The sequence below is a fragment of the Urocitellus parryii genome, chromosome 14, assembly GCF_045843805.1.
Source record: "Urocitellus parryii isolate mUroPar1 chromosome 14, mUroPar1.hap1, whole genome shotgun sequence".
NCBI classification, from domain to species: Eukaryota; Metazoa; Chordata; class Mammalia; order Rodentia; family Sciuridae; genus Urocitellus; species Urocitellus parryii.
This window is the reverse complement of record NC_135544.1, coordinates 36,091,922-36,107,253: the sequence shown is the minus strand read 5'-3', so window position 1 is coordinate 36,107,253 and position 15,332 is coordinate 36,091,922. Positions and strand designations below refer to the sequence as shown.

The 15,332-nt window shown below is 35.3% G+C and overlaps 1 protein-coding gene across 1 annotated transcript; it reads left to right on the top strand.

Annotated features, from left to right (window-relative positions):
* Positions 1-1,615: 1,615 nt before the first annotated feature.
* On the top strand, positions 1,616-13,532 carry Spcs3 (signal peptidase complex subunit 3). The gene is made up of 5 exons (XM_077792414.1): positions 1,616-1,889; positions 3,489-3,564; positions 5,452-5,526; positions 8,924-9,039; positions 9,986-13,532. Exons 1-5 carry the CDS (start codon positions 1,747-1,749, stop codon positions 10,116-10,118), a joined length of 543 nt encoding a protein of 180 aa, XP_077648540.1. The 5' UTR covers positions 1,616-1,746; the 3' UTR covers positions 10,119-13,532.
* The last annotated feature ends 1,800 nt before the right edge of the window (positions 13,533-15,332 follow it).

Here is a 15,332-nt window from a genome sequence, read left to right as displayed (position 1 = left end):
TGTTCATTACCATTTGTAACAAGCATCCTTTCTCTAAGTTACTCTATGAGAATAATAATGTGTGTTAACGTTTAGGCATTGTGTTAAATATTTAGTATATATTGTTTTGTCCTATATCCACAGATGGGGCCAAGTGCAGTGGTGCATTCCTGTAACCCTCTTAGGAGGCTGAGTTAGGAAGATCCAGTTTGAGCTGCATCAGAGACTTAGGGATACCCTGTCTCAAAAAAAAAAAAAAAAAAAAAAGGACTGGGGATATAGCTCAGGGGTAAGTGCTTTATTTAATTAATTTATTATTTAAGCTATGTGAGGTAAAAAATGATATTAACACATATCTCTTTATCACTTGCACCACAGTTGCCATTCAATAGACATTTGCTATATTGCATATATGGCTGCCTGAAAGATAAAAATTAATATTAGAAACTCAACCAAGGATCTCTCAATTTATAGTGAATATGTTTTTCATTTCTTAGCAGTATTCCATTTGAGCAGGGGCTTTGCCTTATTACTGCTGTATTCTCAAGGCTTGGAACTGTTCCTGGCACATGCTAGGCAATTACTAACAATTCTACTTGTATGGCTGTAGGAAAATTAACTGGTAATGAATGATGCAAAGAAGCAAAGGCTCAACAACAGACAACATAAGCCAGGATCAGGTTTAGATCATGTTTTTGGTTTATACCTATCATATTCTATAAAAGGTTTTCTTAACTATTTATGGTTCATGGTTGCAAATTTAAAAAAATTAATTATCCTCTGAATCCCATTTTTATAATTGCAAGTTCCTTGCTGTGAAGGGAGCAAAAGTATTGGTAGATAGTATATACAAGGTCAAGAATTGGCCCAGTCTGAACCCTAAACCCCTTTAAGTATTGGAAATGTGATAAATCAATCCGTTACTTATTATTAACTTTACGTTGTTACAGATTATGCTGTATAGCAATTCCATAGCTATTATTTCCTTTGAGCCCAAGCCTAGAAAGGTTACCTTTCAGTAATCAGAAATTTCTATGTTAAAATGCAAATATTTAAAACTGGTATCACGAACCCTTAGTTTTTAAAACAGCTTTAGCAGTCTGTAGAAACAAAACATTAACAAGAATTGGACCAAGGTTGAAGGTGGAAAGCAAAGGAGCGCAATGACGGTGTACATGTGACTGCTTTAAGGGACCTGGGCAGCCTCCCTCCAGAACCTCCCAAAAGGCTAACTTTGACCAGCTTTGATAGAGCTGGGAGAGGACCAAGCGTTTTGTACAGACCTGCTTCCAAACACGACACATAAGAACAGACTCCAAACCATCTTGGCTTGCTGCTGTTTTTAACTTAAAATGAATAGCACTCAAGCAACCAAGAAGCTGCAGTCCCAAACCACCTGACACAAGAATCGAGAAAAGAGGGTGGGCTATTTCCTCCGTGGAACTAAAGAAGGGAACTGACAACTGGAGGAGGCGGGTCTGATTTGGGACCCCGCCCTCTCCCTGCTCATCTCTGATTGGTGGCAGCGTTTGGAGGGGCGGTTTCACAGACGAGGCGCTCCTGATGGCGCGGTCCCTCCCGCGCGGTGGGTGTGTCGCGGTGGGCGGGTGCGCGCGCGCTCGCGTCGGAGGACCGGAAAGGAGGCGGGGCCGCGGCTGCGCGCGCTCCCGGAACGTGCGCACCGCAGGCGGCGCGGATCGCAGGTCCGCTGCCAGAACCGGACCCCGGGTGCCTGTGTGGCGACAGGGCTCGTGAGAGAAGGTCGCGATGAACACGGTGCTGTCACGGGCGAACTCCTTGTTCGCCTTCTCGCTGAGCGTGATGGCGGCGCTCACCTTCGGCTGCTTCATCACCACCGCCTTCAAAGACAGGAGTGTCCCGGTGCGGCTGCACGTCTCGCGGATCATGCTGTGAGTGCGGCCGAGACTGGGGCTAATGGGGCAGGGCACCTGGACCCGGCCTGGCGGGGGCCGAAGCCGGGCCGAGGAGCGAGGGACGCCGGCAGGACTACCGCGCCGTCCCCAGGGTCCCCTCCGGAGCAGCCATTCACCCCTAAGGCAGATGTCCGGGGCGGACTTGCGGGCTCCCCCGGTTTTCCCGGCTTCCCCTCGAAACTCGCCCCCCTCCGTCGTAAATTCCCGGGCTTGCTCTTAAATTTTAATTTTGAGTTGCTCCGGTCGGTGCCTCCGCTTCCTTCCTGTTCCTCACTTCCCTCACCCACGCCTGGCCAATGAGGGAGCAACACAACAGCAAACCCGCGCCGCCGCCCGGGCCGCCGCCTCCCGCGCGTCCCGGGGCCGGTGGGTCCTCACACGTCCCGAGGTGCTGCCGCCGCGCGCGGGTCGGCGTCGGGCCTGGCTCCGGAGCTCCGTTACGCTTGGGGCTGAAGCAACTTGCAGGACGGCTTTCGTGCCCATCGATAACCGGAGTTTGTCCTGTTTGACATTCCCTTTGCAGTTTTTGTCTTTCCACCTTCAGAACGCAATAAATACTTGGAGCAGCTTGGAAGTTAGGACGGAGGTTAAGATACACTGAGAAAATTTTGAACATCTTAGCCTTCTGATTCAGCCTATTCTTGTTTTTCTAATTTATTTGCATTTTCTTTAAGCAAAACTTTGCTTGAATAAATCTGCGAAGACGTCAAAAGTAGAATTTTGGAATCACAGTTGCATTTCTTTATTGCCTATTTTTTTTCTTTTGTATTTTTACTTTAAAATTCTCCACCACTTTTGTCTTTGATTTGTGACATTTTTGATCTTAATACTCAATTATTCTATTCCATTTACTAACAAGATCTGTCTCCTTCTGCAGCCTTAGTTTAATTTCATTGTCAGATTCACTAACAAGTCAGTCATCTAATAGTGACTCCTCCCCCCCCCCCTTTTTTTTTGTTAGATACTGTTCTAAATTCACATAGACCTGGGTTAGAAGTCAGCACTGCCATTAAGGTCTATGAGGGCTTAGAATGTGTTTGAAACATTGAATAAATGTTTGGTGTTGAGAAAGTTTCTTACTCTTCTGAACCTTAATTCCCTTTTATTCAAAATGAAGGTAATGCCTAATTGGTACCCTTATGAAAATAATTTGAGGTAATTGTGAAAAATACAAAGTGGATTAGACATGTGGTAAAACACTCAAGAAAGAGCAGCTGTTATTTTAGTTTTCCATACTGCCTTGTAGTCATATGTAATCTTGAATCTACCCATCCTCCTGCTGTCACCAGTATTTAAAGAGTCTCTCTCTCTCTTTTTTTTTTTTTTTTAGCAGTTCTTATGTCTTCCTTTGTTTATTAGAGATTTCTTAAGGTATTTGAAAATAATTGAAGACATTTTTTAAAATATTGAATTATAATATTTACCCTGTTTTCACACTAAAGATTTCTCTGGTTTTTACTTGTTTCTTTGTGGAATTGCTGTTCCACCTGTATACCAAGTAGATCTTTAAATTATTATGTGAATAGTGTATGCCTTTATTATGAAGGATGGTAAAACTTTTCTCTTTACTTCTAGAAAAAATGTAGAAGACTTCACTGGACCAAGAGAAAGAAGTGATCTGGGATTCATTACATTTGATATAACTGCTGATATCCTTTAAGGAAATATTTATTTTCTTTTTCTGTAGTTTTGTAATGAGAGACATGTTACTTAGAGATTTGGGGGACAGTGAGTACCACCCAGTTGAGTCAACCAAACTTTGGAAGAAATCCTGTCACATATATTTTCATCAGCTAAATAGTTTTAATACTCGTTCATACTTAGAGAAAACTGTAGATTCATGAGTTTGTTGTGTGTATGTAATTTTAAATTCTTCCTTAAAGTGATTGCAATCTATGCATGAATCTCTTTGTGAAAAAAAATTAATAAAATTAGATCATTTGAATTAAAGAAGTAAAAATGTTATCAGAGCTCAGTCTGCCTGAAATATTTCATGTACAGTCTCCAAGAATCCATATCTTATGATAGAGGAGAGAAACATGTTTAAAAAGTGAATTACATTTGTAATGGTTCAAATGGCTGTTATTGAAATGAATGTTGTTAAATCATGTTAACATTTTGTTATTGTAGTTCTTTTTATAAGTACTGGTAGAACAGTCAAAGAAATCTTAATGAAAAGAATGACTTTAAGGGGATGGTTTAATTATTTTCTCCTAATCCTGAGTTTCCATCTCTTAACAACTCTGGTCATTGCTTATATGTAAATATATTGGCAGTGTTGTTCTCTGCCATTTCTGACCTGATCCTATCTGCCTTTCTAAGACCCATGATTTAAAATGGTCATGGAGATTGAACAGTCTGAACTTGTGTAGAGCAACTATCTGAACAATTGAAGCAGATAATATGCCTGGGGAATTTTTCTTCAGTTCCTACTATCTTGGAATTCCTTTTAATTTTTTAGAAATGACTGAATTTATAAGTAGACTAGGAATTAGTTCTAAAGGAACTTTTTTAGGAAGTAGAATGTGCCATCAGGCAAGTCTTACTCTAAACTTTGTGTGCTTTTAAGTCTTGACATCATTTAAAAAAAAAAAAAATCTATTCAGGCAGTGTAGATCTAGTATGAAAGTAGTCATTTTGTGTATCTGGAGAATAACAGTGAAATTTTCTGATATCTTCACTATATGTTACCAATCTCACTATTTATAGTTTATTTGGGTTTTCTTAATGCTGCTGAAAACACTTGAAATTGTAGCTGTTATTGTAAAGAACTGTCCTAGACTTCTCAATTCCAAACAAGTAATTCTTAGTGGCTACACATAATTAAAAGTAGAATGTGATAAACCTGTTGCTATAAATATATAAATATACATAATAAAATGACAATTTACATATGATATTTAATAAAATACAAATATAAAACTCTGCTCATGTGGAGGTACCAGTATGTAGTTTAACTCTAGTTAAAAGTGTACCTCCTTCCCCCAGGCTGAATGGTACCTAGTTAGCAATCATTTGCTTCTTACCAAAGCACTTTATGTAGACATTTTGATTTCTATGGACACGTAACAAAAGGAACATACATTTTACTGTACTTGGCTAATAACTTGAACTTAGTTCATGTTTGCATATTGTTAAATAGTGGTGATTTGGTTATACTTTAGAGCTCCAGTATTTCATGAATGTCCATGAAATAATAATTCATCTTTCTTTTGGACATAGTGGGTTAATATTAGAAATCTAAATTTTGGATTTTTTGTTATTTTCTTGTTAATCAAGGTATCTTAGCTAGTAATCCTTGCAGGAGTAGGGGAGCATGCTGACCTTACATTCTTTTTTGGCTTTGGAATGGGTTGGGTTTTATAAAATATTTATCCACTGTATTATTAAATTAGTGACTCAGTATGTTTCTGGACCACCTCTTCTTTTTTTCTATTTTAGTGTTAGTATTGCTGTGGATAATTAATTGAAGATAACAAAGATCTTTTAAAAGCTGTGTGCTTCCTTCTGTCTTGTGTATTCCTTAATTTGTTTACATTTAGAGAATATATTTGATTGGAACGTTAAGCAGTTGTTTCTTTATTTATCAGCAGAATATTCAACAAAAAATAATGTAAGTATATGTATTTAAGCATTTTTTTAAAATATTTTTTTAGTTGTTGATGTACCTTTATTTTTTTCATTTTGTGTGGTGCTGAGAATTGAACCCAGTTCCTCACATGTGCTAGGCAAGCGCTCTACCACTGAGCTACAACCCCAGCAATTAAAGCATATTTTAATAGTTACTTAAAACCTTATTCTTTATGCACAACAAATAGAGATGTTCATATATTAAAAATATCTGACCTGCATAGCTTAGTAAACACAACCATATGGAGAGGTGACTCTGCTAAGAACATTTTCTCTCTGGTAGCCTCTTTTTTTTTTTTTTTTCTGTGTGTACTGTAGCTCCTTAGCATTGTGGCTTCCAAAATGGTGTGTATGCACAGTAATTGATAGGTATATAAGGGATATTAGCGTTTCTGTTATGTATTTCCAAATTAAAATTAAACAGAAAAATTTAAGCTGTATTAATAGTTGCTTTGCAAACTCACATTAATACTTATTCAGTCCTTATCAGATGGTCACATGCCATGGAAATATTCTGGAGGAAGAGAAGGAATTCTCAGTGCCCAGAGGTTGACCGTACTACCTAATATATTCATTTATTCACTTTTAGCATTTTACAAAATATTGTAGTATATAGGGGATTGTATTATTAAGTTCTAAATAATTGCTATTAAATAGAAAAATAGCTAAAAAAAATGTCCTGCAAAGAAAAGAAAGATTGAAGATAATGCTGATGTTCCAACACATTAATAATAGGAAAATGGTAGAGCCCATATGTCTGTTCTGTTTTATCTGTTAAATCATGTTAAAGGATTAAAACAAAACAAAAAAAACCCAAAACACCTCAGTAAACTAATTAAAAGAGGAGAGAATTCCATTAGTTAAGATTATTTGAAATGAAAATTTGCATTAACTGTCAATGGTAAATAGTAGATGTATATTATATACATAAAAATGGCTTAGTTTATGCTCAAAGTAATTTATGATCAAAAACTCTTGTAGACTATTAGTGGTAAGATGAGAAATGGTGGTGCTTAACTCTGAATTACATATGAAATGAGGAAGTACTAGTGCTGCTCAGCTATATGTTCTTTAAGCTGAATGTTCTTTTATCCATAGTTGAGAACAGAAAGCTACTTGACAACATAAATAAATCAACAGAATTTGAGATCTGCTTAAAGCTTTCATTATGAAGATAGGTAATCAATACCTGTGAAGATTACTAAAAATTTTTTAATCATCTGAGATTATTTAAAAATGTATCCTAGTACCAAATATTTGTATTTTCTTTTTAAAAAATCTATGATAATGAGCTGCTTTGGTAGTGTTAATAAATCATATATCTTCAATTAATATCTCTGCTTATTGAGAACTGTTTTCCTTTGTAATAAATTTTATAATAAAACCTATTAGGGCTAGAGTTGTAGCCACAGTGGTTCAGTGGTAGAGCGCTTGCTTGGCATTTCTGAGGCCCTGGGTTCAGTTCTCAGCACCACATAAATAAATAAAACAAAAGATCCATTGACAACTAAAACAACAACAATAACAACAAAAACTATCATACTATTAGATAAAACACATCAAAATGATTTATTTTGTGATTGAAGGTGATAAGTTCAGTCTGATTTAGCACTCTGTTGCAGGTTAGGGTAGGCGTTAGGATATTTATATAGAATCTTGTTAAATCTTCTTAGGTTCTATTTTTAGTATTGATAACGAAGGTATAAAGTTGTAGATTGAAAATATATATGTAAGCAAATATAGGAATTATAATGTTGCTTATATGTTGTTGAGTTTCTTTTTTTTTTTTTTTTTGGTTCTAGGGATTGAACTCAGGTGATTTAACTCTGAGCTACATCCCCAGCCCTTTTCTATTTTTTGAGACATCCTCTCGATAAGTTGCTTAGAGCCTCTCTAAGTTCAGGCTCATCTGGGGCTTGTCCTCTTGTCTCAACCCTTTGAGTTGCTGGGATTATAAGGATATTCCACTGCTCGTGTCTTAAGTATAGTGGTTTTCACAGATTTTCATCAGTGTAGGCTAGAGATAGATTGTAGTTAAAGATTGGTCTGTGTTTTATTTGAACTGTATTTGTTTTCAAGGAAAATATATATTAATTAGTTTAGTCAGAATTTTTAGCACTTCAATTAATTATACACTTATTTTGAAAATAACAGGTGTTTCCTTAGGCTGTGGGACTATTGGGATGAAAAAGTTTTGATTCTTGTCCTTCAGCATCAACAAAATGTATAGTTGCTACTCTGATAAAGAGTAGCAACTATACACAAATATTGACAGGTTTCAACAAATTGTTGAAATAACTGTAACCTTTATGATTAATGTACCAAAAATATATTTATAATCCTGGCTTACCCTAGCATAACTAGTAGGAAAATGCTAATTTGGAACTTCCCCAGCATCCCTGGGCCCTTTATTTTTTATTTTGAGACAAGGTCTTGTTAAGTTGCCAAAGCTGATCTTGAACTTGTTGTTGTCCCACCTTATCCTCCCAAATTGCTGGGATTACAGGCATGTGCCACCAAGCCCAACTATTTCTTCAATCATAATGATTTTTAATATTTTTAATATTAGAAAGAGGTTTTAAGATGTTGGTTTAAGCCCTGTTTTAGAAATAACTTCTCTGTATTTCTTTTCAGTTAAGGTAGTCATAACATATTGAGCATTCAGCCTCACTAGTTGATGGATGATAGCTTCCATGAGGACAAATTCCTTGATATTTAGTAGGAGTGACAAGTTTTTTCTTTCCATTTTATACTCTTAATTTTTGTGGAACTTGGTTGTAATACATTGAAATAAAGTGGCTTTAAAGAATTATCTGATATCTAGAATTTTGCCATGATAAAACAGTGATGCACATTTTATTGTAAAGGGGGAAAAATGTTATGCATTCATTACTTTGGTGTTTCCTTGATAATTTTAAGTTCTTGAAGATTCATCCATTTTCCTGACATCATCTCATGTTAACTGGGATTAGCTCACTTTGTTTTCTCAGTATCATCCAGGGTCCACTCTGAGATGGACAGTATAAGAAATTTCACATAGAAAAGAGATTTAAAAGAATATTTCCTATCCAAGGATTCTAAGGACATTGCTTTTGGAGAGCATATAGATATTGAACCTTTTAGTAAGATCTTAGGGCCTTATATAATAGAGTTGACTGAGTAAAAGGAATGATTTCCTTAGGGAAATAATTTTTCTCTCCATGAAAAGTTTGTCCCCTTCTTTATATTATCTACTAGTACATATTTGGTATGCATCAAGATTTTAGCAAGTCTGTTCAAGTTGGGTTCCTTCATATGTGAAATTATTTAATTATTAATACTTTTAAATGATAAGATGCTGTTTCTGATGAGTTACCTAATTAATTTTCATTTTAATGTAGGCTCTGAACCAAGTTGTCCTCTGGGACAAGATTGTTCTGAGAGGTGATAATCCGAAGCTGCTGTTGAAAGATATGAAAACAAAATATTTTTTCTTTGATGATGGAAATGGTCTCAAGTGAGCACTTTTTAATTTTTTAACATTTAGTAAAATGTGAAAGAGAAAGATGTAATGTGTTTTCATTTTAAAAAAATATTAGAGGGTTAAAAGGAAAATTGGGAGAGAGGTATTTATGTAGCGCTGAATGGAAGATTGGGAAGAAATATAAATTGGGATCTAAGATAAGTAATTTGTTCTCTTGCAGTTTGTAAAATGTAATGGTCAAAACTAATAAAGGCATACAGCTTCTACTCTTACGTGTACAGGGAGTATAGGATTACTTATATATAATAAAGCTGTGATTGTCAAATTAAAGGTCACCTTTATAAACATAAGTCAGAGAAACCTTAAATGAGAAAGCAGTGCATTGGGTCTCGGAATTGATACTCAGGTTTCTAATATTGGTTCTCTTGGCTTTTCTAAACTTCTGTTGCTCTCATACAAAATGAGGGAATCAGTGATTGACCTCTCAGGACATTTTTACTTCTTACATTTTCTGAGGTATTATCAGAAAGAATTTTAAAAGAATTTTAAAACCAGACCTACATATTTACAAATAAGAATTTCAGATCATAATACATTTTGATTTGCTCCAGTTTGTGAAACTAGATAATGACAGAATTAGGCTTCAAATCATTGTCTTCTGATTCCTAGCACAGGTCTCATTTTATATTCACTGTGTTTCTTGCATGTAAGCTTTTTAGTTGTTATTAACTGCAGTTGTGAATAAGTTTAGATTGTTTTTTAAGGGATTCAATGAAATGTAATTCAAATGTAATGCTGGTGTCTTTCAGCATTGTCCTTAGATTTCAAGTGAGAAGAGAAAATAGTTCTGTTTACAGATTAGAATTCCTGTTAGGAATAACTAGTTATAAAATATTTGACACCTCAGTGCTTGTTTTAAAATGTTTTTATTGAACTATAAGTGTTTCTGCTGACTTCTGTTTATTATATCTTTTTATAGGGGAAACAGGAATGTCACTTTGACCCTATCTTGGAACGTTGTACCAAATGCTGGAATTCTACCTCTTGTGACAGGATCAGGACATGTATCTGTCCCATTTCCAGATACATATGAAATAACGAAGAGTTATTAAATTATTCTGAATTTGAAACAACATATTTTTATACTTAATGAATTATATCTCATTTATCTCTTCCCTTGCACCTTCATTTGTTTTGGGTTGTTACTTTGTGGGTTTTTTTTTTTTTTTTGGTTTGTTTTTGTTTTTGATGTAGAAGTAACATCAAAAGGCATATTTGAAGGGAAAGGTTAATAGCATACTCAAACTTAACCTTAAAAACAAAACAAAAACAAGGCTATCAGAGATAGCTATATCTCTGATATAAGAATAAGGATATAAGAATAAGGCAACAACATAATAAGAACTTGGTATATATTTGAAGTATTCCCTGTATTTCCATTATTCTTTATGGAATATAAAGTGAGCATGAAGGGTTGTTAAAACTTTCAGGTGCCTGTAGATTTATAAGAACTCTGAATTTTATGCTTGGCATTCATGCAAGTTCACATTGGTTGTGACTTAGATGTAGACATTTTCTTTTATCTCTTTTAGTGTATGTTAGATTACTGGAAAAATTAATATAGGTATTCGTTAGAAGCCTGGTTTACAAAAAAGCCAAAAGTGATAGAATTTTATTCCATTTGTTTTAGGATATCCATAATGTGTGTTTTTCTTAGATGACTAGCAGCTTTCTCCACTTAAATACTAAATACCTCTTCTATGTTGTAAATCATTCAAACTCTTTTTTAAGTCTCAAGTCAACCAAATGTGTGTCTTTTAGTGCTATCTCTAAAAATGTTCCTTTGTGTATCTTTATATACTTTTTAGCATTGCCATTGAAAGTTGAAAATCTTTGCATGATTTATCCTTTGAGTTAAGTTTGTTCTTGTGAGCATGCCAAGTGCCACTAAGTGGTAATTATTTGCAATTATCCATAGGTTCACATTTTAATAATTATTGGAATAGTAATAATATTTGGCAGTGTGCTTTTCCATTTACAAAGCACTCTTGTGTTTTATGTTAGCCTCAATAATCAAAGGAGGTAAGTAGTGCAAATGTTAGTTCTTTGCAGATCAAGAAACTGAAACCCAGAAGTTTATTGAATCACTCCAAAGTTAAGTAGCAAGGAATGAAGTTAAAACTTGAGCTCACATCTCAAGGTACTCTTAAGCTTATCCTTTCTCTTACACCTCAGTTTACAGACTAATCAAATTTGACTTGTAATTGTCATTATGTTTTTTATTACCCCAGACACCCTTTGTATCACTCTTAGAAGATGATTCCCATTGTGTATGAAAAGGACTAATTTTCAAGTTGCCAACACTTAACATAGTGGTAATATCTCATTTTCCACATAAATTCATTTTACTCACATTAAAAGTATAAAAAATGTAAATGTGTGAAAAAATAATGTAGAGATTAAATACATAATACATAATTGAGCATATGAGCATATTTAAGATGATTTATTTTTTCTGTAGAGGAGAAATAAACATCCTCAAAGGTAGCAATTGCAAATTATTATTAAAAGCAAGACCAAGCACTGTAGTACACTATCAGCAACAACCAAAAAGGGCTAATATTTTCTAAGAATAGTTTAAATAATATTTGTTTTGTTTACCTCATGAAATACATCACTGTTTAGTTACATTCATTTTTGACAGCTATCATATGTGGTTCATATAAAAGCATGTACATATGAGTTTTTAAACCAGCAAAAAAGGTCAAAGTTATAATATGAATACTAGACTGGGTTTGGCTCCCAGCTTTTTCATTAAACTTTTCAGGGTCTCAGTTTCTATATCTGTAAAACGACAGAGTTGGAGTAGTTATACGGTGATTCTTCACACAAGTCTATAAAATTTGTTTTATCTGATCAGCTAAGAGATTGAACAGAAAAGCACTTTAGTGATGTAAAGATGGGAAGATGATTAAAAGGTTAGCACATAAGTCATACTGATCTGACTATTGCTGTTACACATTTTACACCTACAAAATTTAACTTTATACAAATATTAGACATGTAAACTTAAAATCTGCAGAAGTAAAAAACTTATAAAAACTGGGAATGTTGTGATTAAATCAGGCTTGCCCAGTAAGCCTGAAATATTAACCAGGCATGGATTCTAGTTTAATAGGTGTTATACCTTTGGGGTGAGCGGATCTATTACTCTAAAAGAGATTAATATTGAAATTGAGTTACGGTTTGTTCATTTGACAAGCCCCCTTTTTGGGAATTTGGTGAGGGAGAGAAATAGACCCCACCAGTACAATATGGATGAAGTTTTTCATTTTTACTGAACTAAGGGAAAATGCTCAGGATTAAGAATGCTTCAACATGGGAATAAGGAATCTGCATCTCAGGAACTCATTTTTGGGTGTGCTCAGCTTTATTAGTTTACCATAATTCTACTTTTTGAAAATTTGATTTGTGTTCAGTTTGATAACCATATCCTTGGTCTCAGTGTTTTAAAGAGATCTCACCAAGTCTCTACAAAGACACAAGGCTTCAGACGTATAACGACCTAAGTATGACCAGAAATATCAGAGCTCGGAGATTATTCTGAGCAAAGAGAATAATAATTACTGGATACTTGTTTAAAGTAATTGCAGTTAGAAGTGAATTTAATTTTAAAATGTAGCACTCATCCTTTAGCAGTTTAACCTTGGAAAACTGGCTAAATCAGTGTTTTTTATTTCCATACTTGACTACCTTTAGTTTCTCTCTGCTGAAAGGGAAATAACAAAAAGCTTCAGAAATTCCTAAGGGTGTAATAGGAAATGGATTATTTTGAATTTCCTTTCCAGCTTTTAATTGGCTGGCCAGATCCAAGTTCTTTGGATCTGGCCAGCCAATTAAAAGCTTTGGAGTTGGGGTGTCAAATTAACAGGTGTTACTTTATAATACTTTGAATTGACTTGTAATGGATTTATGGGGGAAAACTCCATAAGCTGTGAACATAAATCTATCCATTTCAAAAGCTTTTCTTGCTTTTAGCAGAGAGCCTGTGTACATTACATGAAACTGCCAATAGTTTAAAGGATTTATTTCAAAAAGTTGTTGCATGTTTTGATGCAATTTGGAAAATTGTTTACTTCAAAAACACAGATTCACAAGAAAAAAATCCGTAAAAATATGTTTGAGGATTTTCATAATTGCAATAAATATTCAGCATTTTTTCTAATGAAAATGAATTTTGTTTATGAGTAAAAGTATGCATTTTGAAAAACTTTCAGATTTATGCTTTTTATGTGAAGCTGCTGAATTAAAAGTAAAAGGAAGAAACCAAGTCTAGTATGTTTTGGGGGATGGGGTAGAGGGGAGGCAGTTAATTACACCTAAATTATCTTCTCCAGAGACTGTATGCTCCTATACTAGACTGTAAGCCCTTTGAGGACAGGCTGTTGGATTTATCTTTGTACCTTCCCCAGCACCTAGCATAGTGCCTTGCACATGATAGGCACCCAATAAATATTGATAATGAAGCTATTGTGTTTCTGATATGGCCAAAATATGGGGACTGTTTGTAATTAACACTTTTTTCCTTTGTAACTGTTACTTTTTTTCATTCTTGAGCTCCTCCTGACTTTCAAGCTCATTTGACTATCCAACTTAGGTAAATGGTGCTCTTGCTCCAAGTACTCTGACCTACGTTGTCCCAGTCCTTTCATAAGGAAATAGATTTTATTATTATTTTTATTTATATACTTTTGTTACCAGAGATTGAACCCAGGGGTGCTTAACATTTGAGAACATCAAACCCTTTTTAGTTTTGAGACAAGGTCTCCCTAAGTTGCTTAGGGCCTTGCTAAGTTGCTAAGGCTGGGTTTGAACTTGTGATCCTCATGCCTCAGCTGCTTCATCAGTAGGGACAGGTGTACACCACCACACCTGGTGGCAATATGCTATTTTTTAAAAATATATTTTTCTAACTGATGGACCTTTATTTATTTGTTTATATGCGATGCTGAGAGTCAAACCCAGCACGTCACACATGCTAGGCAAGTACTCCACCACTAAGCCACGACCTCAGCCCTGCAATATGCTGTTTTAAGCTAAGCCTCAAATGCTGTTTCAATCCTTTTATATCATGAGATTATCTTCCCCCACCCCCAGTGAACCTAGGTTTGTTAGAAGTAAAATTCCGTTAAATTTAGAGTCTGCATATTTGCCACCTCAATGAGTGTGCAGTGTCCAAAGCTAGCTCCCCCAATACACCATAACCTGTTGGAAAAATAATGGAATTCTAGGCAACTATAGTGCACTGTTGTGTGGCTAATTTAGCTTATCCATTGTCTGTGAGTAGTTCTCTTGTACTTTAATTATTACTGCACTGGGTTCAAGGCCTGGGTAATAAGAAAGCAAAATGATGGTGGCTGGTGATAAAATATATAACTTTTTTACTTTAACACTTTAAAATTCCAACAAACCTGGCTTGAAGACAAACATGCATGTTTAAAACTCTGGGAAAAATGGGTTGAAATGTACAGCTGACTAAAAGCCAAATGTGTTTACTTAGCCTCTATCCTTGGGCTTATTGACTCTGATGCAGCTTCACTGCTACCATACATGTATCATCTGACTGCACTGAACCACTGAACTGTGAAAATTCTACTTTTTCTTTCTTTTTCCACTCAGAAAAAAGCAACAAAACAAAATGCTATCAAGACAGTAGTAAAAAATATATGCATTTAGACTAGATTTTTTTTTTTTTTTAACCTAAGTGTGTATACATCAGGGACGTGACGTCAGCTAGCTTTTGCTTTTGGTTTGGTTTCTTTTCAGTCCTTGGGATATTTTCTGTCTCTCCAGGTGAAGTATTAAAAACAATTCTGAGTTCAGTAGAAATGAATGAGTTATTGCTATAGGAAGGTATCTAATAGGTACACCTTAGTGTATCCAAAGAAACCTTGAGCTTGAAGGACCTGCCTTTTCCTGTGTATAATTTTATACACATTCTAATAGGGAACAGAAATGTGAGCCATGGGAACCTGAGGTTACAGGGGTAATCATATAAACTGGGTTCACTGTCTTGACCCCTACATCTTTTTTTTTTTTTTTTTTTGTATCAGGGATTGAATCTTAACCATTAGGCCATAACCCTAGCCCTTTTTTATTTTTTATTTGGAGACAAGGCCTTGCTTAGTTGCTTTGCTTAGGGCCTCACAAAGTTGCCAGGGCTGGCTTTGAACTTGAGATCCTCCTGCTTCAGGAGGATCTAAGCTGCTGGGATTGCAGGCGTGTACCATTGCACCTAGTTATTTTTTATTGGTTTGTATTAGTTA

Bases quoted from the DNA above. Each gene is read 5' to 3' on its own strand.
- Spcs3 (XM_077792414.1), top strand. From the start codon at position 1,747: ATGAACACGGTGCTGTCACGGGCGAACTCCTTGTTCGCCTTCTCGCTG. The intron at 1,890-3,488 runs GTGAGTGCGGCC...CTTTACTTCTAG, and splicing joins CACGTCTCGCGGATCATGCT to AAAAAATGTAGAAGACTTCA. The intron at 9,040-9,985 runs GTGAGCACTTTT...ATCTTTTTATAG, and splicing joins GATGATGGAAATGGTCTCAA to GGGAAACAGGAATGTCACTT.